At 36.8% G+C, this 26,463-nt stretch overlaps 1 protein-coding gene across 2 annotated transcripts in view; it reads right to left on the bottom strand.

Moving 5' to 3' along the window:
* The window catches only part of LOC145259968 (cytochrome b-245 light chain-like), a 74,529-nt gene that overhangs the window by 32,874 nt on the left and 15,192 nt on the right, over positions 1-26,463 (bottom strand). Inside the window, exons 1-3 of one of the 2 annotated variants that reach the window (XM_080117957.1) lie at positions 20,281-20,320; positions 19,551-19,620; positions 12,831-12,905 (exon numbers count right to left, since the gene is read on the bottom strand). In XM_080117957.1, the coding sequence (XP_079974083.1) occupies positions 12,831-12,905; positions 19,551-19,620; positions 20,281-20,305 (170 nt within the window). In that variant the 5' untranslated portion in view covers positions 20,306-20,320. Of the gene's footprint in view, positions 1-12,830; positions 12,906-19,550; positions 19,621-20,280; positions 20,321-26,463 lie in introns of those variants that run through there. The other variant, XM_080117956.1, reaches the window with a different exon arrangement.

Raw genomic sequence — 26,463 nt, 5'->3', positions numbered from 1 at the left:
ATAGTTACCAAACACCTTGCCCTCCCCATGTTAAGAATGGCTTTCAAAATAATAACGGTATTATTCCAGCACTGGGGCAGAAGAGAACAAGTACCCATGTATTTGTTTCATGGCAGGTTTTTATTTGAAGGGCGTGGGCGATACTGGTAAATGTCGATATCGAAATACCCTGGCCAAATTACTGTGAAAGAAATCGTCCGCGTTCATCAAACTTAAACATCGAATTGGAAACTGAAAACAAAATGAAACAAACTTTATTTTTATCATCAAAGGCCGTAAATGACAAAGTTCTCTCTGATTCTCTCTCCTCTGATTTTGAGCATGTGGTACAATAGGGGAAGAGGTGGCTGGTTACTTTTAATGCATCTAAAACCAAGCTCCTATCTTTACATCATCAACGCTCTGATCCCCATCTGGCATCAATTGAAATGGATGGCTCTCATCTTGGGGAGGCTCCATGTTTTGACCTTTACTCTTGATTTGAAGTGGAACACATACATCAAATCTGTTGCCCAGGTCGCTGGGAAAATTGTGGGGTCCTTCTACCACTCTAGAAGATATCTCACTACTGATGCAATTCTCTAAAAGCCAAGTACATCCAAGGATGGAGTACTGCAGCCACATCTGGGCAGGAACTACTAAAAACAGCCTATCCTGCCTTGACAGAGTACAAAATAAACTTCGTGGTTTAGTGGGGGATGCCCTTTTCTCTTCCCTGCAACCTCTCTCCCACAGGAGAGACGCTGTGAGCCTGTCTTTGCTTTATCGTTATTTCCATGGCATGTGCTTGTCTGAGCTCCAATCTCTGGTTTCCCTCGCCAATCTTTCAAGATAAACACCCGTCTGGCTGAAACCACTGTCAATAATTTTCCCCACTCTTTATCTGTGCCTAAATCAAAACAGATTCCATGAACAAAGATTCTTTCTTAGAAGTGCATGGCTGTGGAACTCTCTTCCGTTTGCCTGGTTCCTACCCGACTACAACCTGGATGTCTTCAAGTCCAACATAAACAAATTCCTGATTAATCACCCCCTTAAGTAAGACACTTTATCAAATCTCCAATATTAACGATTACTACGATACTATCTCATTGATTACTGTACACGCAATAACCCTTATCCCCGAGTAAATAAAAAAAATTTTAAAAAGCAACCTTGGCAACGGATTTGATGTAAGTGTTCCATTCCAGGTCAGGAGTAAAGTTCAAGCCCAGAAGTTTGTCAAAATATGGAGCCTCCTCAAGACAAGAGGCATTCATTTCAATTGATGCCAGATGGGGATCAAAGCGTTGATGATGTAAAGATAGAAGCTTGGTTTTAGATGCATTAAAGTAACCAGCCACCTCTTTCCCCATTGACCGTTTTCAATGGAATAAAAAGTCTAGTATTCTAGTATGACTATATTTTCCAATCCAAATCCCATATAGATTTCCAAGTTCAAAAAGCTGCATCTAAAGAAAGCCGGAGGGTACATGGGCCGAAACTTAGTAAAAATAAGAACCAAAATGAGAATCGTTGTCCAAATAACCCAAATAATTCACAAAAGTTTCTTTTGTTATGTTGAAATTATCAGAGCGAAACCAAAAATGTCGCACCCAAAAAAAACATGACCTAAGTCATTCTCTTTCTTTCAAAGACAAGAATTTTTTTTTTTTTTTTTTTTTGGTATTTCCAGTTGATTAATAATCTTTCACCTAAATATTCTGAGTGGATTCTTAAAACAAACTTATTATTTTTATTTATTTATTTTATTGTTAATTCACCCCAAACAAGGCACAGAGCCACTTAGTCACTTTGGGACCAGATTTGCAGAGATACTATTTAGGGAGTTGGGCAGTAAGATCTTTGTTTACATTACACTTTAATTTCTACATGTCTATACAGTCAGGAAAGCAGAAGCCCCGGGAGAGAATTCCAAAGTGCAGCAATCCAAGAGAAAAAGCTATACTTAGACTAAGTAGCATATTCCAAGCTACATAAGATCTATATATTAATACGATAACGTGTGTTATTTTCTGTGTCATGCTTACATCCAGGTCGTTTAATTGTTATGTACTTCTATTTCTTGTAATAAATGATTTTACCAAAAATTCTTCCTAAGTTTTGGTTTTGGTTTCGATTATAGCTGATGGCGCTCAAATCATCTATGTTTTTTATAAATAATTTTATCAAGAATTCTTCATAAGTTTTGGTTAAGGTTTCGATTATAGCTGAAGGAGCTCAAGTTTATATATATATATATATATATATATATATATATATATATATATATATATATATATATATACATATATTACAATAGAAAAATGCAAGCATGAAAAGTAATATGGTTAAGCTTAAACATGGAAAAGTAAAGGACTAGTTGTAAAACTGGAAAAAAAGGAAAAGATATTCTAGTAATAAATTTGTAACTTAAAATATTGCAGCATTAAGATTTGTTAAAATTCAATTCATAACATTATATAATCAATTCTTAATGCTGCAATATTTTAAGTTATAAATTTATTATATTTTTTACTAGAATATCTTTTTCTTTTCCAGTTTTGCAGCTGTCCAAGGAAAAAAGTTATATTGAGACTAAGTAGCATATTTCAAAAAAATTACTAGCCAAACCCACATGATTTTTAGAATATGACATCTTAGTTTTGTCACGAGTATATACATCATAAAGATTTTTTTTTTTTAATAAGTGTATTTCTAAATATACAACAGATTTTATGTTGATACTTGAAGGTATAAACATTCTAATTTCTTCAGATATTTTTTTTAAACAGTCTTCGTTAAAAAAAAAAGTAAATTGTCCTATTAAACTTTTTTTGTTTAAATAATTTAACTTTGTTTTATAAAAAAAAAATTGAAAACATATTTTTCACTCAGTAGTGAGCTTTGGAAGATTGTCAGTGAAAGAAATACAATCGCCAAAAGATAAACGTTTTATTATTTCTAGTCACCACTTTTGAAAAATCACTCGCAAATGCGACTGTTTCACTCGCAATATAGAGCCCTAGATTTAATATAATTATTTAAAAAAATTTTTTAGAATCAAAATAATGTCACGGATTTTTTATCAAATGCCAAAATAAGGCACAACTTTTCATTTGAACAAATATTTCAGATTTACATTCAATTTGATCGATAGTGATTAGACACAAATTAAACAAGATTTGCTGAATATCAATTTCTGTTTAAAACCCCTCAAACTTAAGCCTTAACTTTAGACATTTTGGCGTTTCTACACTATCAGAACGAAATTTTGTAGTTGATAAATGGAGTTTTCAGATTAAAAAAAAAAACAATAGCTTCTACATTTTTTTTTTGTCAATTCTAATAAATTACAATGTTAGCTTACAAATTATGCAGTCGAAATTACCTAAATATTACTGAATTATTACAAAAAAAAAAAAAAAAAATGAACGATCTCCATGTCAAATATTGCTAAGCATAAAAGTTGGACCTAAATAGCATGTAAGCTGACAAATAAAATTTTAGTCTCTGACTAGAAAATTCTCATTTGTTATTGTTGCACCGTGTTATTGACAATATAATAATGCACTTTGCTATGGTTTATTGGATCTATTGTTACCACATCTGGGCTGGTGCATCTACCATTAGCCTCTTCTTCTTGGACAGGGTCCAAATCAGAATCTCCAATCTAATAGAACCCACACTGTCAACTAAGCTCCAAGACCTGTCCCATCACTGTAATGTTTGCATCACTGTGCCTATTTTACAAGAATTTTATAGACTGTGCTCTGGTGAACTCATCGCACTTGTACTTCCTCAACATACAAACCTCTGACAAACCTGTTTAGCAACAAAATTCCACCCCTTCACTGTAGAGGTCCCTAGATGCTGGAAAGCCTTCTATTCTAATAGATTTTTTCCCTTGGACTTTTAGAGTTTGCAATTCCCTTCCTGTCACCTGCTTCCCTGACTGTACTGACGTGCAGAAGTTTAAATGTAATGTAAACCAACATTTCACTCATCTCTTCTAAACATGGTCCAAAATAATAACCCCTTACATCCAAGTGGCAATATGCCTTTTTAGTGTGAACATAGCAAAAAAAAAAAAAAAAAAAAAAAAAATACAAGCGCCTGATTTCCCTTGAAGACTCTTCCAGCCAGTGAGGTGATTTCCAGTTGGAAGTTATGTGGCCGGCATTACTGTATATAGTCTGTAGTTTTTAGAGGAGGACAAATAAAATATTCTCTCCCTGTCCATTATTAAACGTCCATTATTTATATGCTTATATTCTCCTATTCTAAATATTTAAAAGTCCCTTATATTAATACTAGCATGGCTACCCAGCATTGCCCGGGTGGAGAGAGGTGGTATATTAAAGCTATTGAGCAACCCCTCCCCTTAAAAAATTTTTTTTTTTAAATGTTTCAATCAAAATAGCAGCAAGTACCCGTGCGAGTGCAAAAAAAAAAAAAAAAGAAAAAAAGTAAGCCGCAGTAGGCTGGCTCAAACTTGTAATGTGAAAAGGAAAAAGGAGGTGAAAAAAGCTAACGTGCTAGCTGTCTCGGACACAGCTACTTATCACGTTGAGATTGGTAAGCGTATGACTTGCAAAAATCTTGATGCAAAAACTGACCGTTCCTTGCAAAAAACAGCCCAGTTGACCAACACAGAATTAATCTTTTTGGCCAATATTTTAGATATTTTTCATCCAAGAGATTGATCTTTCTAACGATACCAATTTTGTCATGGTCGATGCGTGTGTCAAAGGTTTTGGCATACCTAAAAACACATACAGACATAATTTTCCCTTTTATATAATAGACTAGTGAAGGTTACCCAGCGTTGCCTGGGTGTGGAGAGGTTTTATGGTAAGGGTATTGAGCAACACCCCTAAAAAAAATAAAAATAAATAAATAAAAAAATAATTAATAAAAAATTTTTTTTTTTAAGTTAACCGCAGTAGTCAGGCTCAAACCTTTAATGCAAAGGAGGAAAAGAATGTGAAAAAAAAAGCCAATCAATTAGCAACCTCCCCCATGCCCATCGGTGGCATTCAAAATAAGGCATATGATGACTTTGCAAAAATGTCGCCAAAAAAACTGACCCCTCCCTGTAAAAAATGGCACTGTTGATCAATTTTTGGATATTTGTTGGTCAAGAGACTGATCTTTTTAACTATACTAATTTTGTCAGTGTTGGTCACATTTGTCAAAAGTTTTTAGCAGACATACGCACACACACACACAAACAGATAGTTGAGATTTATACAATAGACTAGCGAGGGGTACCTGGCGTTGCCCGGGTGTTTGGAGGTGTGTGTGTGGAAACTCTGGGAGTGGTGGGGGTGTAAAAAAAAAATGAGGATCGAACCCAAACCCTTGAGGCTAAGTTGTAAATTAAAGTGTGAAAAAAAAAACGTGCGACGTTAACCATTGCCCCATCGCGAGATGCTAATGGAAACACGTTTGAATTTATTTAATTACTTGGATTTGGCAGGTGCCCGTTTTAATGAGTTAATGAGGTCAAGTTTGACTGCGGGATAGTATTTCATTTACTGCGGGAACGCTTCCCAAGATGTTATAGGAAAAAGACTAACCAAAATGCGGCGAGCGACAAATGTTGAATATTTATCTTTCCAAAGTCGAGCAAATTAAATAGACAGGCTAGCTTCGTTGTTAACTCTGAGATATTACGATTTATATGTGATATAAAAAATTTTAAAAAGTTGTTAGGCGACCGACCGCGTCTCTGAAAAAAGCCTTTTGTAGACACAGAAAAAGCGAACACACATACAAACATACATACATTTTCGCTTTTATATTTATAGATTAACAGGATCAATTATAATTGCAGCACCCCAGAATAAGTACATTTTGCTTTGACACCAATTTCATTTAATTCTGATTGAAGTATAAACGAAATAAGACACACGCATGCATTTGCCGAATAAGTTTATTATCATTAAACAAAATGCACGTACATTGAATTATACACAAAATTGTTGCATCATCAAGTGGAAAATAATACGCAGATGTAATGCAACGCTAGTTCCAAAAATAATGCCTCCTATCTTTTTTTTATTCCACTCAAATGGACCAAAAGGAATTGCAGATTGTACTGTTATGATGACTGAACTTATGCATTCATGACCTGAAAGTTTCATCTCTCTGTTGCAGATTTTGAAGGTGTGAGACTCTAAGAAAGCAACTGTCATGGGCATGCATCATTGAATTCTGCGTAAAAGTGCATTGGGAATGGTGATGACTATGTAGAACAATAAATTCTGGATCACAAACGGTCACTCGTTTTAATCGTATCACTCCCATCTTTGCAGCTTTTCTACTTTTTGAGTTAAAAAAGAAATAGAAGGCTTTACTTTTGGAACGACCGACCCTCATAATATGGAATAGATTTATTATGATAGGTACAATAATAGCCGTCTGTGTCAAGTGCCGACAATTGGTAAACTGTTAACTGACTACTACTGTTACAGAGCATTATGAGTGCGTGTGTAAATATCAGCAGCAGCAGCCGGCTAGCAAAAATATAAGTAGTAGTAGTAACCATTAAAGCATGTATGCAAATTAGCAAGTGTGCGCGAGCTTGAAACAGAAGAAAAAGAGAGAAAAATACACCCTGTGGTCGAAGAGAGAAGTTGTGTACCAGGGAAGATTGACGTATAAACATAAGGGTGGTTGCAAAGTACTCTGTCAATTTTTGGTCTACAGACTTGAAACTTGATATATAGGGCATTCGGACCAGTGGAACAAATTTCATTTGGTTTTTATCTGGTAAAAATAGCTTCCAAAGGGTCAAAAATGAAAAAAATTGGAACTTGGCAGGTATAAGTTAACTAAACTGTTATTTCTATGCATGTGCAAATATACATTTATATCTTTAACGACATAATTTTTAAAGTTTTTATATGCATATGGATTTAGTTTGGCTGGAGATCAAAATGTTTTGGTTTCGATCTTAGCTGATGATACCCAAATCATATCTTTTTTAAACTTTTGAAGTCATAACTACATATTAGTCATAACTACATATTAGGTACAATATAATCTTCTTCTTCTCGAGCAGTCCGTCGATTTCGACAATGACGCAGAGGTCGGTTAGTGTACATGTCGAAGGTGCAATGTGAGCTTGATCAGAGCTCTGAAACCCCGGCCACAGATGTGACACCTGATGGCAGGAAATCCGGGTAGTGGCGCCCGTAGTCGCGCTCATTTTGTTTCCCAAGCAACAATGCTTTGATCTCTAATGGCATCGGCTGCGCCTGATACCACACTTCTCCAAGCTATCCAATCTTGATGAAACCTGCCAGTACGCCCTCACTCCATTGCCACAGGACTTTCACCTCTCTCCCAGCCTAGGCAAAGTAGGAATAAGCAGCTTGCCCAGTACTGCTAGCACCCTCTACACTGAAAACAAAAGTACAGAGGCAAGGACAGGCCAGGACAGTCTGCACACATGCAATCAGCCGCATCCAATGGCTGGGGGAGACCCGAGTCGAGTTGTACATTACCCTTGTTGACCACGTTAGCACTGCGGTGCTGGTTCGTCCGCTGCGCAAGCGGTTGCGATTCCTTCCTCATCCATCAAGAGCATTGTTGACCAGGCTTGGATTTTTGTGACCCTAAATAGGAAGGGGGGGGGGCTAGTGGGTACTATACCTTGCCCAAGGGTGACCCAGCACTACAACGACTAAGGGGTAGTGACATTCTCCCCAAAACCCTGGAGCTCCCACACCAGAGCCTTGTTCCCGGATGCAGTTTTACGTCATACAATATAATAATCAAAAGAGAGTTGGTGCGATAATAAAAAATATGAAATCTACCTAAATTAAAATAACATATTTAAGTGGATTTTATGACAAGGCAACGCTGGGCAGCCTGCTAGTATTAGTCACTAATATATATTGGGTACAATATAATAATCAATAGAGAATTGGATTTATAATAACTAATACAAAATATGCATGAATTAAAATATCATATTTAAGCATATTTTATGACTGAGCAAAAAAATAACTGAATGGTTTTGGACTTAAATAGACTCTTTATTTTTTATATTTTTTTGTAATTTTTAACACAATCTGACTAAGACATTGGGGAATTTTTTTAAAAATGCAAAATTCAAACAATTTTTATTTATGAAAAATAATCTCTTTTAAATGTTGCCCATTTTCAGCTTCGCATATTTGTGCTCTTTCCAAAACATTATTCATGACAGATTGCAGAATCTCTGGATTGCGATTTAACTCCCTTATTTCGTTCCTTCAGGGTTTGGGATTTCTTAAACCCTGCAATAATTGAAGGAAAACACCAGGAACGAAATATGAAGTTAAATCGTAATCCAGAGATTTTAATTTGGGGCGACCTTTCAACTATTTATGACTTCGGCCAATTTCCTGGGATAAAATCCGGTCGTAAAGAATTTCCTAAAGCAAACCTATTGCAAACTCCCTCACAAAATAAACAGACACTTTTTGAATATTGATTTTTTGACCAAAGTAAAAATAAATTATATTTTCTCAAACTCTCTTATTTCGCGACAAAAACTAGTAACAAAGAACCTGAGTTACCTCCCTTGCACCTTATTTTTGTAAATATTTGTTTTCATTTCTGTTCAATAAATTCCCTTTTTCTTTCTTAAACTCCTTTCAGTTTTTTTGTTTTTGTTTTTTTGTTTTTTTTTTTCAATACATACTGTGTGTCATTTATCTTGCACGGAACAGCACAACGAAAACGTGATATTCCAAAAAACATGTAAATTCATCTAGTAGTTTTATTTTTAAATAAGAAAATCAACTCTTATAGGTATCCAAGGAGTAACTGTTTTGCCCGCCATTTTGAAAAAAAATTTCAAGAAACAAAGGGAGATAACCAAACTATACTTCATACTATATGTTATAATGTCAACGAATTCCCATTAATCCCTTAAGAATGATTTTCTTTATAAAAATGATATTATTTGATCAATTTAAGTGATTTTTGGAATATGATATGTATGTTTCATCACGTGTGTGTACCTCATACAGATTTTTCTTTATTTTTATTTTTAGTATAGGACAAACTCTGCAAAAAAAAAAAAAAAAAAAAAAAAAAAAAAATCCCACCGAACATAAATAGACTAAGGGAAATAACTCCGGCATTCTCAAGAAGATGCAGTAATACCTAAACAAAGGGAAGCAACTTCCTTGGAATTTTTCATAAGGGACATAACTCTCTCTTAATTAATAGCAATCACTCATTTCTTATTCTTTTATTAAAGTTTATCATAATACTAACTGGCATTTCTGGCTCGCTATTGCTTTGGAAATTTCCCAACTTGAAATACTTGACACAATAATTTAAAATCCCGGCAGCAATCATCTGTCTCGGAAAATAAAGACGTAACTCTGGTGTCTATCTGTACTACTGCGAATGGCTGTACAGTTCAACTCTGGAGTGGTAGTTCCTGCTTAGTGGAGCTACGTAGTCAGGCAGGGTGATATAGAAAACAACTGCTGACCATGCAGAAGTCTTTTCTCCCTCTCCATGAATCCAGATGATCCAAGGGAAAGATAGAGTCTATACAGCTTGGCTCTAACTGCATCGCGGGAGTTGCCAGTGATAATACTATACTCCATTTCCAGATTTTCTGTTGGGGTTTACTCCCTTAGCCTTTCTCCTGATATGGTAATCCCACAAGGCAGTGGAAGTTTTGAATTAGTTACCTTCTCCTAGGTGAGCTACAATCCAAACTTGATTAAGCCCATTTGACCAAAGTAACTGGTTTTGTCATTTCTCCCAGATAGTAGGAAACAGTTTCACCAGGCTTAGTAGCCACAAGCAGTACAAGAAGACTGAGTTGTCAGAGGCTATTTGAGATGCACACCATGAGGGCATTTTTTTTAGGGAGAGGCAGCTTATCCCCACTATCAACCTTTGACAGCCTTTGAAAAAATTTAAAATAATAAATAATTCATAACTTTGTTCTAAGCACAAAATAAAATAGTTTTCATTTATTCATATGGAAAAATAAACATAATGTGATGGGGGGATATGAGACGAATGGATTCGCCAATCATTTTTATAACCAACGACTGTGCTAAACAACCAATCAAAACGTTGCAAAATTATCATAAAAATCGTCGAATTTTGGATTCAATCAGTTTGCCATTTGCTACGTCACGGACCGCATTTAATTCTTCGCCGCCATCTTGGTTATTTCTGAACTACGCCACCATCTTGGTTACTGATCTGAACTATGCCGCCATCTTGGTTACTGATCTGAACTACGCCGCCATCTTGTTCAACATAATATCTCAGAACTTAAGAGGTTACCTACACGACGGACCGCATTTGATTCTTGGTCGCCATCTTGGTTACTGATCTGAACTACGCCACCATCTGTGTTCAACACAATGTCTCAAACTTAACACATAAGTATTTTGTTAATTTCGATATGAATTTTTGATTCTGTTTTTAAATTTTTGAGAACGAGGATTGATTGAGTGGTGTAGTGGATAAAATATGATTCAGTTGTAAAGTTACATTCTCCTGTATATATGCAAGCGACACTCAAAAATACAATTGCGAATTAGCTAGGACTTTTACCCAGTCATGGATGATGGAATGAGAGCATGTTAACCCCATGGATTAAATAAAGGGTTCCGTTCGAAATTCCCGAGTTCGATAGAAAGATTCCTAATATATCTGAAGAAGGTTGGATGTTGTTTGAAACGCTATGAAAATAACACTGAAAATGAGAAAAGCTGACCAAATTATCAATCCTCATCTCAAAAATTCAGAAACATAATATTATCTTCTTCTCTTCTATCTTCTATCTTCTTCTGTATTTTTTTTTTTTTTTTTTTTACATAGGCATCACCACTTATCAAGGCCAAGAGGCCACTCAAGGATAAGGGTTAAAGAGTGTACAGTAGACATTGGACAATATAGTAATCATTAGTAATCTTCTTCTATCTATCTATCTATATAAATAAAATGAACTCATTTTTTGCCCTCCGACTTTAACCTTAATAGGATTAAAAATCATGACATTACATGCACATGTAATGCGTACAAACTGTAGCACATTATCTGAGGTGTGCTATAGGCCTATTACCTCTACAGTTCCTCGACAATGGTACATTCCTATATTTTATCCGGTGAGAGTCCACTGCCAAAATCGGTCAGATTCAATGGAAGTTGCAACATCATCTCTCTATATCAGATTCCTCCTTTCCCCACTCCCCATTTACACCACAGCGGATGCGTTCACAATGGGACAGTACAAGGAAACACCAGTTTGGAATCGTACAAGATTATTTATGCCGATTTTTGTTTAATCTTTTTCCCCTGATTTATGCTTTCTGTTTTTCCCATAATAAAATAAAAATTAAAAAAAAGAAAAAGAAAACGCGATTATTAACTAACCGCTTCTTACTTCCGGTTTTACGGACTCTAACCGTGAAATCTAACTATGACCTTTATTTATTATTGCTTTCAACTAAACATTTATTTTTACACAAAGAATTCATTCTTTAATATTTTTTATTACAATGCAATGATATCGTGAATTCACTTGCATTACACTTAAATTGCATTACTTTTAAACTTCTTGGCCAAGATCAAAGTGTGGTATCTGTTCTTCAGATGCGACACTTCCATTTCTCATTCTCTTTCAGTGGAGGAGAAATCCTTCACAACTGAGACCATTTTTATTTTTGTACCTTTTCTCCATGTTAAAAAACGACCCTGGTGTCTGAAGTATCTCCTGTATGCACGGCACCCGTGGGATGATTCTGCAACAGAGGTGTTGACTACTCTGTCTTTTCAAATAGCATGTTTTCTCTTGGGTGCAGATTCAGCAATTCTGGCCGCTTTGTGGCTCGCAGTATGCCAGGAAGATCTGTTTTGAGTTAAGTTTTCCCATGAGTTCGAATATAAACCAAACTGTTTGACCTGTGTTAGTAAAGTTTGATTGAATTCCCCTATATAAAGAGAAACAAAGATAAAGAAACCTGCATGATGCGCAAAACCCGCGACAAAACAAAAATATCATATTCCAAAAATCATGTAAATTGATTAAGTTGTTTTATTTTTATAAAGAAAATTATTGCTAAGCAATTAATGGGAATTCATAGACATTACGACAAATATCTTTCAAGTTTTCAACCCGTTTCACCATCAAAATGCTGCATCCCTGTGCCTGTTTTACAAGTATTCTAACGGAATGTGCTCTGACGAACACGATATACTTGTACCCCTTTGATGTAAAAATCCCCGACAAACTTGACAAGCAGCAAAATTCCACCTCTACATTGTAGAGATCCCTATATGCCAGAAAGCTTTCTACTCTAACAGGGGTTCCCCCCCCCCCTCAATCTAATAAACTTTGGAATTCCCTTCCGGGTTCCTGCTTCCCTGACTGCATTGACATGCAGGAGTTTAAGCATAATGTGAATAGATATCTCGTTACTCAACTCCCTACAGTATCCCTGTAGATTTAGTCCTAAATAGTAGCCCCTTACATCCAAGTGGCACTGTGCATTGTTTGGGGTAAAAAAGTTGAAATATTGTTGAGTTATTTCCCTTTGTTTTGCAAGAGTGTTTTCAAAATGGCAAGTGAGACAATTGCTCCTCGAATACTCATAAAACTTGATTTTTTTTATTTAAAAATAGAACTACTTGATCAGTTTACGTGATTTTTGGAATATGATATTTTCGTTTTGTTACGGGTATGTACATCACGCAAATTTTTCTTTAATTTTGTGTTTAGGGTGAATTCTAGACAAGAACCTGGAGTCTTTTGGGGCACTTGCAAAAAACTAGAGTTGTTAAACAAATTTCGGATATTATTGAAACAGACTTACCGTCGAGGTGTGCTTTTTCCTTTTCCTCTTAAACTTCGTGGATATTCAAGTATTAACACTACCATTCCTGCAGCACTTATCAAGAGTCAAGGAAATAAATTCTTCATGATAAAAAATATTAGTTGCAAAGAGGTATGGAATCGGTGGCCCAAAACATCTGCAATTCTAAGATTTTAAAAGGGTCTGTATCATTAACATCATCCTTAGTATTTAAGTTGATGCAAGTTTCCTGGCCAACACCATCAATGACCTCCCTAAACACATACTTAAATCATTCGTTGACATCTATGCTGATGACACGACCATCTACGGCAACACATCAAAGGCTGTAAATGACAAAGTTCTCTCTGATTCTCTCTCCTCTGATCTCGAGCGCGTGGTTCAGTGGGGGAAGATGTGGCTGGTTACCTTTAATGCATCCAAAACCAAACTCCTATCCTTACATCATCAACGCTCTGATCCCCATCTGGCATCAATTGTGATGGATGGCTCTTGTCTGGGTGAGGCCCCGTGTTTTGACAAGCTTCTGGGTTTGATCTTTACTCCTGATCTGAAATGGAACACTTACATCAAGTCTGTTGCCAAGGTCGCTGGAAAGATGGTGGGATCCTTCTACCGCTCCAGAAGATATCTCACTACTGATACAATTCTCTATCTATATAAAAGCCAAGTACGTCCAAGGATGGAATACTGTTGCCATATCTGGGCAGGAGCTGCTAAAAACAGCCTATCCTGCCTTGACAGAGTACAAAATAGACTTCGTGGCTTAGTAGGGGATGCCCTTTTCTCTACCCTGCAACCTCTCTCCCACAGAAGAGACGTTGCAAGCCTATCCTTGTTTTATCGTTATTTCCATGGCAGGTGCTCGTCTGAACTCCAATCTCTTGTCCCCCCTCACCAATCTTTCACGAAAAACACCTATCTAGCTGAATCCACTGTGAAAAATTTCCCCCACTCTATATCTGTGCCTAAATCAAAACGCGGATTCCATGAACAAAGCTTCTTTCTTAGAACTGCACGCATGTGGAACTCTGTTCCCTCTGCCGGCTTCCAACCGGACTACAACTTGGATGTCTTCAAGTCCAACGTTAACAAATTCCTAATGAACTGGCCTCTTAAGTAAACACTTCATCAAATCTCCACACTAACGTAATGTACTTGCAATAACCCTTATCCCTGAGTGGCTTCCGGGCCTTGATAAGTGGTGATCACTGTGTTAAAAAAAGAAAAAATAAAAAAATAAAAAAAAGGCCATATCTGACTCCTGCTCTTCAATCTGGTCCGATCTAAAGGACTGATATTAGTCATACGGCATGCAATCAATAATCATGTTGAAACAGCGGTTCTCATTAAGCCTGGTCAGTACCAGATGGGTGACCATTTGCAAATACCAGGCGCTGTATGTAGGAGGACGTTGACATCTACTTGCAAGAACTGCAAATACCTAATGTCATCTTCTCCCTTAATATGAATATACAAGCGACTGGGGACCACTTGTAAATTTGATATTCCCATGAAACTTCTTCGTTTGGAGGAAGTTGGTTCAATCCATCTAGGATGAGTGGCGTTCCTATATGTAATCAATACACACTCAAGTTAGATCTTCCTTAATCTGCTCCCTCATGTATCCAGGCGTGTTACGGACTAGATGCAAGAGGTGGCATGCCATACATGACCAAACCATTTGAGACGCTATATCCGAAATTCCACACATACCAACTGACCATTAAAAAATGATAAAACAAAAATATGGTATACTAGTGGGGGGGGGGAGACGCCCTACTTTGCCTGATCATAAAATGTACTTAAATATGATATTTTAATTCGTCCAGATTTCATATATTATTATAGAGTCATGATTTCAAAAGTAAAAGAAAACGTATTTAGGTGCCATCAGCTAGAATCGAAACTGAAAGCAAAATGGTAGCATTCAAAGCTGGTGACGTTACCACTGTACCAACGTGACACGCATATGAATTGATTAAAAATAAACTAAGATGTCAGTACAAAATGTTTAACGATTTTTTCAATTTTTACCCCTTTTTGACCCCTTAAAAACTATTTTAAAGAGCTAAAGAACGGTCTATAAAAAACTCAATCATTTGATGCCCCTAGCGCCGCTCTTAGTTTCGGAAGAGACAGAGTTTGAAAATATGGAGACAGACAGACAGACATAGTGAGTTTTATAAATTAGATTTTCTAAAACATGTGGATCTAGAGCATCAAATTTTCACAATTGACTTCTTTTAATGATACCTATCATCATCATCATATTTTTTATGGCAACTTCCTGTCTAATAAGACAATGGCAATAGCATATTCTTTTCGTCGTTTTGACTTTCGAGTATATATCCAACACAGTTAATCAACCGAGAACCACATCACTCTATATAAAAGCATATAAGATATCAACGGATACACACTCGAGAATCAAAACAATGAAAAGAATATGCTGTTGTCCTAGCACTAATAATAAGACAATGGCATTCTGCATTTAGTTTGGTGCATTACAGCATCTGCGGTACTTGTGCAGGTTAATCAAGACATGAAAATATCAAAAAATAGTTATATTGTATGCATCTGTATTGGACTGAAGTTCTCAAAAAAAAAAAAAAAAAAAAAATCACTTAATTTGATCACGTTATTTTTTTTTTTTACAGCGGAAAAACACGTTTTTATGACAGCGCACTGGAGGCAGCCATGTTTGGATGTAAAGAACACGTCATGGGGAGATAACTCAATCTAAAGCGCCGATTCCCCTCTCCCCATCTTAAATACTAGCTTTTCTTCCTAAAAATCGAATCGGTATCATAAAAAATTATTTTTTTGGTGTAAAAAAAAAAAAAAATACTTGATCAAATTAAGTGAAATTTGTTTTTCAGAGAACTTCATTCCATAACGGATACGGACAATATAACTTTTTTAATATTTTCATTTTTTAATGTCTTGATTAAACTGTACAAGTACCACATCTGCTGTTGCTATACAGTTCGAAGCTGGAATTGACTCTTCGGATGCAGGTCTGGATGATGAGGAGATCTAGGTTGTCCCAGTTACCAAGGTACTGTTCTTGATGTTGCAAAATCTGACAGAAAGATAAGCAAATATGGTCGGAGTCTGCGAATGAGCCGAAAAGTAATAATATTTAATTTAATGTCCCTTTTATATGCTGGCATGTTTCTAAATTTTTTTAGATAGATTATTTGTATCGTTTGGATTCTTCAGATTACTGTTCTCATGAGTTTTATTTTCGCAACGTTTTCAGTCGATGTAACCTCCAACCTTTTTCAGGTGCATCTTGTCGAAACTCCAGAATCTGTACAGAATTTCGAATAGAACCCTTAATTTAATCCACGGAAGTAGCATGCTTCGGAATACTACTCAGTCATGGCTGAGAGAACAGGAACAAGAGCATATCACATGAAATGTGAAGATAACATTCAAGATGAGAAGAGCAGTCTGAAGAATTCAAACAATACAGATGCTGGCATGTGTTGGACGGCTTTTTAGAAGTTAACTTATAAAGTAATCGATCTCTGGCCAGGAATTTATTTATCCTTCTTTCTTTCAAACCCATCTTTATCACTTTATTTTTTTCTTTAAAAATTACGGCACTAACCCAGAGCGGATTTAACTGGCTTCCACCGAAAGAGGAAGTTTCATGAGAGTATGAAATTCACTTGCGGTCCCCAGTCGCATGTATATCATCACTTGCATCTACACTTGTCAATTCTTCCTGATATGCCAACTGTTCTACATCTACTAAACCAGGAGCGCTCATCCATTCTTTCAATGTGACCAAACTAACAAAGTTTCCTGTTCTGCACAATCTCCATATACTGTTAGGATTTAATCTTCAATCGGGGGTATCAGAAGGAAATCTCTCTTTATGACTCCCATTATACATTCATTATATCATTCTTTCCTCGCCATGCAACACATGTCTTCAACCTTTTCTTAATTATTGGATATAATCATCTTAAAAATATGGCGAATACATGGATACCATTGTTTTCATGTGAAATTCAATATAACGATTTCCGAAATCTCGTCCGAATAGAGTAGAAGCACCAAAACTTATTTTTATAATTTCATTAACATATATTTCTTATAAAATTTCAAATAAAATTTTTAAAAAAGTAATATTTTTTTAAATTATGTTATTAAAAGTGCAAATAAAGGCTAACTGTGTGTGTGTTTTTTTTTTTGTGTTTATTTTACATAGGAGTCACCACTTATCAAGTCCCGGAGGCCACTTGAGGATAAGGGTTATTGAGTGTACAGTAGTCAATGGGATAATATTGTAGTAATCGTTAGTAGTAGAAATTTGGTAAATTGAATTACTTGAGGGGGGGGCGGTTCATCAAGAATTTGTTTATATTGGACTTGAAGACAACCAAGTTGTAGTTAGCTGGAAAACAGGCAAATGGAAGAGAGTTCCACGACGTGCAGTTCTAAGAAAGAAGCTTTGTTCATAGATAAATTTGTTGATTTTTATTGCATAATTTTCAATAATGTCCTTTTCTTATATTTAACTTCAATAAATCGCTTCACAATAGAAATACAGGGCTATCCGGCATTGCTCGGGAATGTATAAACAATGAGAAAATTGAATTTGATTTTGAACATATTTGTTATCCTTAGGGGAGAGGAGTCTTTTTGGGTTTTTTTTTTTTGTATCATTTGCTATTTTGAGCAAAAGAATATTTTACCTACCCTACGAGTGCTATATTACACATGTATGAAATAATTGTACCTTCCCTAGGACAGGTAATTTACAGAAAGTGGGGGAACTGATTTGCCTTATTAGTTTGAAACAAAACACTTACGTGACTTAAACATTAAATCAGAGAAACAACGTAAACAAGACATCAACATTTTAAATTGTTTTTACGTAATAATGTAGCGTAAAAATAGTTTCATAATGTTGTGCTTCTTGAGTTGTACATCTATTCTATTTTTATTTGTGGGTTGGTTGTTTTTGTTTTACGGCATATCAACCCTTTTCGGGTTATTTAATGCCAAATCCAAAGATTTTGAAGAAAAATTTTTTTAATAGAGTATATTTGTTGTTTTCACGTCAGTTTCTATTTAACCCAAAGTTGGGACCCTAACAGGTACTACCACTCCGGGTCAGAGTGAACCTGGGAGCAATGGCAATTAAAGGGTGGCTCCACACTCCCCAAAGCCCACAAGGTGGGGCCTCACCACTGGATATAGTTTAAGGTCATATCCAAGACCCCCATTGAGGGACTTTTACCCTCTGCAGGGGGGGGGGGCAGTCGGCGTATTCTAATGCCCCACCGACAGGGCGTTTTTATTTGTTGTATATAATTTTTACTTTTTCGCATGATATAAAAATCAGAAACATTTTGTACAGGGTGTTCAATATTTAATGTTACAAAGATTTTTGTCTATATTTCTCAAATAAATTAAAGACAGACCATCCAAACGTAAATATATGCAACAGTATTACTAGATTTAAAATATTCCCACTTTATTCAAGGTAACCGACCTGTGCATCAATAACCTGCTGTAAACACTTGGTGAATGCTCTGCAGGAGTCATGAATGATTTTTTTAATGAGATTTTGGCCCATTCCTTACTTAATTTCTTCTTCAGAGCCTCCAAATTGGTATGGTGGGAATCTGAGATTTTACTCTCCACATGAGATCAAATTAAAAAATTGAAAGTGGCAGGCATAAGTCAACTAAATATGCTATTTGTATGCATACGCAAATATACATTTATACAATAAAGTCGGTTCATTTTTTAACTATTTCTTATCCACCTGACGATAGCTCAAACAGTAATGAATAAGGCTGAAGTGCTATATGTTTTGGTTTTGATTCTCGCTGATGGCACCCAAATAATAGTTTTTTTTTACTTTTGAAATCACTACTATATATTGGGTACAATATAATAATCAATAGAGAATTCACTCTATAATAATACAAAATCTGGATAAATTAAAATATTATATTCAAGTGTATCTTGCGACCGGACAATGCCAGGCAGCCTGCTAGTTACACTTAAATTCTGGTTGCTCAAGAACAACAACAACAAAACAAATCATCAGTATCACACTACTCTTCCGGACAAAACTCCCTAGACAAAGCCTCTAAGACGCAAAGAAAAACTAACACATACAAATAAGAACCAACAATGCAAATAAAAACCAACACATACAAACAAAAACCAACACATACAAATAAAAACCAACACATACAAATAAAAACCAACACATACAAATAAAAACCAACACCTACAAATAAAAACCAACACCTGCAAACAAAAACCAACACCTGCAAACAAAAACCAACACCTGCAAACAAAAACCAACACCTGCAAACAAAAACCAACACCTGCAAACAAAAACCAACACATACAAATAAAAACCAACACATACAAATAAAAACCAACACATACAAATAAAAACCAACACATACAAATAAAAACCAACACCTACAAATAAAAACCAACACCTGCAAACAAAAACCAACACCTGCAAACAAAAACCAACACCTGCAAACAAAAACCAACACCTGCAAACAAAAACCAACACATACAAATAAAAACCAACACATACAAATAAAAACCAACACATACAAATAAAAACCAACACATACAAACAAAAACCAACACATACAAATACAGTTGCTTTTCATTTGTGTTTTAGCAACTGCACTGATTTTGTGAGGCTCTTAATTTTAAGGATACACTGCATAGGCCGCAAATTCCCATTTTGCAAAAGATCCCGAGATTCCAAGGATTCCTCCAAGAATTGTAACTGAAAAATAAACAAACAGAATTAATTAAAATATCAGGACCAATTGCATTCGCAGCACCTCAATTATTGCAGCATCTGAAAAGAGTGAATTTAGCATAATGTTATATTTTCATTAAACCCATGAATGATCAAGAATCAAATAAAATAGTCTTTTTCTACATATTCTTTGCTTTTTCTGGCCCTGTCGGTGGGGCATTAGAATACGCCGACTGCCCCCTTGCAGAGGGTAAAAGTCTCTCAATGGGGGTCCTGGATATGACCTTAAACTATATCCAGTGGTGAGGCCCCACCTTGTGGGCTTTGGGGAGTGTGGAGCCACCCTTTAATTACCATTGCTCCCAGGTTCACTCTGACCCGGAGTGGTAGTACCTGTTAGGGTCCCAACTATGGGTTAAATAGAAACAGACGTGAAAACAACAAATATACTCTATTAAAAAAAATTTTCTTCCGAATCTTTGGATTCAGCATTAAATAACCCGAAATGGGTTAATATGCCGTAAAACAAAAACAACCAACCAACCAAAATCTTTGCTATTTCATGTGCAGCCACTTCATCTAGTGGTTGTCTGTTTTACCGATACAAATAAACTACTCATACAGAAAAATACAAAGAGACTTTGCTGAGTTTTTAAGGTTTTATCAGAAAGAGAATTTACTTACGAAGAAAGAGACCAATTAATAACATTGATTCTGGTACATCTGCTACTAGTTTCTCACTCTTAGACAGAGTTCAAAAGAGAGTCGTCAACCTAATAGGCCCCGCACTGTCAGCTTGGCTTCAACCTCTGTCCCATCGACAAAATGTTGCATTCCTCTGCCTGTTTTACAAGTATTTTAATGGCGGATGCTTCGACAGACTGCAAGACCAATTTTCTTTAATTATATCCTTCTTAATAACTAAAAAATATTGCAACGTTATTTATTTCTTCAGGTGTATGTTGAACTAAGAAACCTGCACAGAATTTCAAATGAAATCTTTTATTTAATCCACGGGAGTAGAAGTCCTAAGTAATTTGTAATTGTATTTTGAGTACCGCCCATACTGAGGATTGAACCTTTAATCTTCAGAAGAGTAACTTACAATTAGTCAGGGCAAAATACAGTTTAACCCCCTTTCACTGAAATGCAACCCAGTTATCACTGGAATCCTCAATCTCCTTGCAGATTGGACAAGAATCTTGACTGACTGTGTTTGCAATCATTGTCGAATCATATTTGAAATAGAGAAAGATGCGAATTAGTTATGTAATTATATCCAATCAAATATATGGAAAATGCTACCTTTACCTTCAAAATATTGGCACATATTAGGCCAACATCATTTTTTATGATCTTAATGTGTTCTTTGCCCCCACCCCCCACCCAAATATAGGAATAGACACAAAGATCATCAAATTTGAGTTGATAGTTATATAGTTATGAGCGTTCAACGGTTTTGGCAGCTATCTTGGACGCCATCTTTAAAAAAAAAATTAAAAAAAACACTTTTCCAGGGGTCATACTTTGGTAAACTTTTAGTATGTTAAAAAGTACATTCAAACCTACCAGAATTAGTTGAGAAACCTTTGGTTGCAATTTACTAGGGATTGAGGGGGTATTTTCTAACCCCCTACTAAACTGAATTTTACCAAGGTTTAATCCTAAGTGCGAGCAACAGTCAAAATACAATTGTGAATTACTTAAGACTTGTACCCAATCATGGCTGACAGAAAAGAGCATGCTACCCCTGTAGAGTAAGTTGAATTTTACTAAGTAATGTCTCCTTTACACCACGGAAATTCAGTTGTAAGTTAAACTTTCAGCAATTCCTCTAGCACTGTCATATAAAAGACAATTTCTTTAGCAATTTTTTATATTCGTATTATTTGGATTCATCGGACTACTGTTCTCATCCTGAGTGTCATTTTCACAATGTTTCGGTCGATATAACCTCCGACCTTCTTCAGGGAATGTTTCTGTCGAACTCGGGAATTTGGACGGAATTTCGAGCGGAACCCTTTATTTACTTCACGAAGGTAGCGTACTCTTGTTCTGTCAACTATGACTGGATAGAAGTCCTAAGTAACTCGCCATTGTATTTTTCGGTCGCCCACACTGAGGATCACTAGAAAGTCAGGTATAGCTGACCATATCTTCATCAATTTCTTTAGTCTTTGTTTAAAAATAAATCAACCTATATTAACACGTGGTCATTTTATTAATTACATTTTTAAATAAGATAAAAGAAATAGACAAAGATAAAACAAACAAGCTGAAGGTCGGAACTTACATCGACTGAAACGTTGTGAAAATCATACTCAAGATGAGAACAATAGTCCAATGGATGCAAATAATACAAATAACCAATCCTTATCTCAAAAATTCAGAAACGTCATCTTCTATATTGTTTGATTATATTATTTGCAAAAAATGCCTTAACCCTACTAATAACCCTAAGTCTTGGTGGAAATGGCCCCCTCCTGTTGTTACGTTGTCGTATCATAAAATGAGCGTTTGTTGTATTGTCTATTTATAAAGGATTGATTGTTTGATTATCTTATCAGAGTTAATGTCGTTGCGTGTGTGTTCGTCTAGTGGTCTTTCTATTACATATGTTCATATGCTGTTAAGTGTGAATATGTGTGTGACATGTCATTTGAACATACCTTCTGCCATTTTGTTGGTCCATCTGGAAATTCTTGTCTGGGAGGGAGACTTGATACCTGTTTTTGGGGACGAAGATTTATTTCACTCCAAGACAAGAAATTGGTTCTATAGTTTTTTTATTCACCTTCCAGTTTGTTCGCAGAAGATTGGAAAGTGAATTTGGCCTGTGTTGTTTTTTCTTCTAGGTCTTATTTCTACCACGTCAGCGTTTGCCCCCCTCTCCCCCTCCCCCCCCCCAGTGAAGGGGAGGAGACAATGGCGAAGCCGTCCGCTCTCTTCCAAGTCCCAACCAAATCTCCCCGATTCAGCTAAGCTGATCACATGACTCACACACAATCCAATCAGCTGATCTTGACTTCCGGCCAACGTGTCTACACTATAACTCACACTCTCTCCCCCTCCCCTCTCTCTCTATCCATTCTCTAACACTGTGGCACTACAAAGGTTGTTCAAAAAGTAAAACCTATTTTTCTTTTTAATTCAAAAAGTTCAAGACCTACGAAGATAGCAATAGTACCATTAAAATGAGCGACTTTTTGTGCTCGAGTATTTAATTTTCTACATAGTTACCACCATTCTCAATGCACTTTTGCCAGGAATTCAGTGATGCATTTCTTTTTCTGATGCATGTCTATGACAGGGGTTGCTTTCTTAGAGTTTCACACCATCAATATCTACAACAGACAGATGAAACTTTCAGATTATGAATGCATAAGTTTAGTCATGATAACAATGCAATTTGTAATCTCCTCTGATCCATTCGGGCAGAATAAAAATAGGAGGCATTACCACTCCTATATTTGATATGTAATTATTATGATGTTACATCTGTAATATATTTCAATTTCATTTTTAATGAACACCCTTTGATTTTATTATTTGTTTCTTACAAAACTAAGCATACCTCCCTTAATCCTACCAATAACCCTAAGTCTGGATGACAACACTCAACTTACTCTGAATGAAGAGAGAAAGAAACTAGTAAATAAAACAAAAATGAACTAACAAATTAATTAACAAAAAAAAAAAGAAAGGAAATCTACAAAAATCAAAAATAGAATAATTTATCAAAAAAAAAAAAGAAAAAAGAAAATCGGCAAAAATAAAAAACGGATTAATTTAAAAAAAAAAAAAAAAAGAAAGAAAAGGGAGAAATCTGCAAAAATCAAAAATAGAATTTACAAATTTCTCAAGCATATAGTTTGAGAGTTGTCCTCGCACTCACTTTTATAGATAAGAAAATCAAATTTTATGGTTTAACTACAAGTAACTGTTTTGCTACACCATTTTGAAAATAAGTCAAAGGAACACGGGAGATAATTAAAAATTATTCAAACTAATGAGATTTTTTATTTGTTCAGCTTTGTAATGCCTACGAATTCCCATTAATTGCTTAAAAATGATTTTACTTATAAAAATAAAATTACTTCATCAAGTTACTGTGATTTTTGGAATATGATGTTTTCTTTCCAAGCGTTCATATATCATACAGATTTTTTGTTGTGTAATTTTTTTTCGATTATTGTGATTTTTTTTAAATATTATCGTACAGATTTTTCTTCCTATTTTTGTTTTTTCTTATGGGACGGAACTCTGGACGAGCACCTCGAAATTCACTCAAATCTACTTTTTTTTTACACTGGGATTGCTTCCCTGAAGGCGACAACATAGTCCTCTTCAAATCTAATATTAATAAATGCTTGTCATTTACCGTCTTCATAAATCATCCAATTTTATTCATTTATTTTCAATCCCCTCAGCATTCATCAGCATTTAACGTTGATCTCAAGTGGCTTTTAGCCTTGCTACATGGTGACTCAAGGCAAACAAGTTCCTGACTCAAAGTCGGCAGCAAACGGTGTTTGGTCAGATTCAGTTCCTGATATTAAAGAATTTTTGATTTAGTATTAGAAGTTGAATGTACACACAACACAGCGTCCTCCTACTTCTGGATTCACATAAAAAGAAGGTTAGTCGGCAAATTTCCGGTGTAACGCTATGTTATATTCGCATATCTCTCCACATTTCCATGAATAAACCGGAAATCAGCAAGGCAATGACGGCAGCAACAATGGCGACCCTAAGACAAATCTGTTCGCCGTTACAACGTAGTCAAACACAATAAATACACAGGACAATTTTAAATCCCATCTCTTTAGATACACACATCATTAAAATAACTCGCACCTTACTTCAACATAGAAAACCTCCAGAGAAAGTTGCACAGCAAAAGAAAAAACCTAAATAAAAAATCACAGACACTACCGTAAACGCAACTCAGATAGCATAAAAACGCAAATAATGATTCCACAAAACACCCCAACAATACGACACCGACTAGGTTACATTCACAACTTTCTCAGCTTTAAATCGACGTAACACATGCATACACACACCAAACAGATAATTCTCTACAATTCATTAAAGCACAAAAAACAAACACAAATAAAAAATACGACGGCCATTTTGACGCCGGAGCCGATGTGCCTTTTACTACGTCCGCACGTGCTGTATAAATAAGCCGGCCGTCAAAGAGAAAGTCAGTCTTCCAGCAGATCGCCAGCCAGAGCAGGTCGCCTCGCTACCAGTAGAAGCGGACACAGCTGTTCCCCTCAACTCTTTGCAGCAGCTCAGCGACAGCCGTTCCCCTCAACCTTCCAACAGCAGCAGCAGCAACAGCCGTTCCCCTCAACCTTCCAATAGCAGCAGCAGCAACAGCCGTTCCCCTCAACTTTCTAGCAGCAGCAGCGGCAGCAGCAGTAGCCGTTCCATTCAACTCCATCTAGCAGCAGCTCAGCGACAGCCGTTCCCCTCAACCTTCCAACAGCAGCAGCAGCAACAGCCGTTCCCCTCAACTTTCTAGCAGCAGCAACGGCAGCAGCAGTAGCCGTTCCATTCAACTCCATCTAGCAGCAGCTCAGCGACAGCCGTTCCCCTCAACCTTCCAACAGCAGCAGCAGCAACAGCCGTTCCCCTCAACTTTCTAGCAGCAGCAACGGCAGCAGCAGTAGCCGTTCCATTCAACTCCATCTAGCAGCAGCTCAGCGACAGCCGTTCCCCTCAACCTTCCAACAGCAGCAGCAGCAACAGCCGTTCCCCTCAACCTTCCAACAGCAGCAGCAGCAACAGCCGTTCCCCTCAACCTCTAGCAGCAGCAGCAACAGCCGTTCCCCTCAACTTTCTAGCAGCAGCAGCGACAGCAGCAATAGCCGTCTCCTTCAGCTCCATCCAGCAGTAGCAGCGGCAGCTCAGCGACAGCAGTTTGATTCAAAGCGCCTAGTCACCATATCACCGCTTGTTCCAGTCCCGGACGTCATCCCTAGACCGTTCCAGCATCTAGGCCCCTGTACCTGCCCGAACCTGATCAGGCCAGGATCCCTACCTCTCTAATCCATATTCCGGCCTTCCTGACACCCGGCTGACCGTTCCGGCTTTGATTGAGGATATATAGGCTTATTCACTTTGACCCTCAATAAAGGTTGAAACCAAATTACTTCGTTTGTTCTCCTTGCTTCCATACGCTCGAGTTATTTTATAACAACTGGTGTCAGAGCGTTCAGCAAGATGAGTACAGACAGCTACGAGGGTTTCACGCGGTCAGAACTATTCACACTGATCAAAGAACAGAAGCATCTGCTGTTCAACCTGAGGACAAGCTCAACACAACCATCGGCGGAAGAGGCACTTCAGGAGATCCGAAATGACATAGATGCCATGACAACCGCCCTGAGATCAACAGCAATAACAACAGCCACCACCCCCCACACAAGCAGCGACTACAGTATGCTAATGCGCCAGCAAACAATTCGGGACGCCATGAGACAACAGAAGCCCTTCCGCCCTGGACAGGACGTAAACCAGTTCATAGCAGCGCTCACCAAAATATACGCAATACACATCTTACCGGAGGGAGCAACATACCCAAGCCTGGAGGGCGAATTTGTCAAGGCGGCGAAAGACATACTGGACCAGGGTATATTTCAGCAAATGCTGGATTCTGCACAAGATACATCCACCTTCAACAACCTGAAGGAGTATCTACTTACAACACACGGCAGCCAAATGACCACCTTCCAACATCTAAGCAAGGCCTGGGACTTAGAACGACATGACGACGAAAAACTAACCGATTTTGCCGGTCGACTCGAAACCACACTCAGGGAAGCGGCCGTCCACATCAAGGCAAAACACAGAAAG

This window comes from Euprymna scolopes, chromosome 35, assembly GCF_053919585.1.
Source record: "Euprymna scolopes isolate OS-2025 chromosome 35, ASM5391958v1, whole genome shotgun sequence".
NCBI classification, from domain to species: Eukaryota; Metazoa; Mollusca; class Cephalopoda; order Sepiida; family Sepiolidae; genus Euprymna; species Euprymna scolopes.
This window is presented reverse-complemented; position numbering and strand designations above follow the sequence as displayed.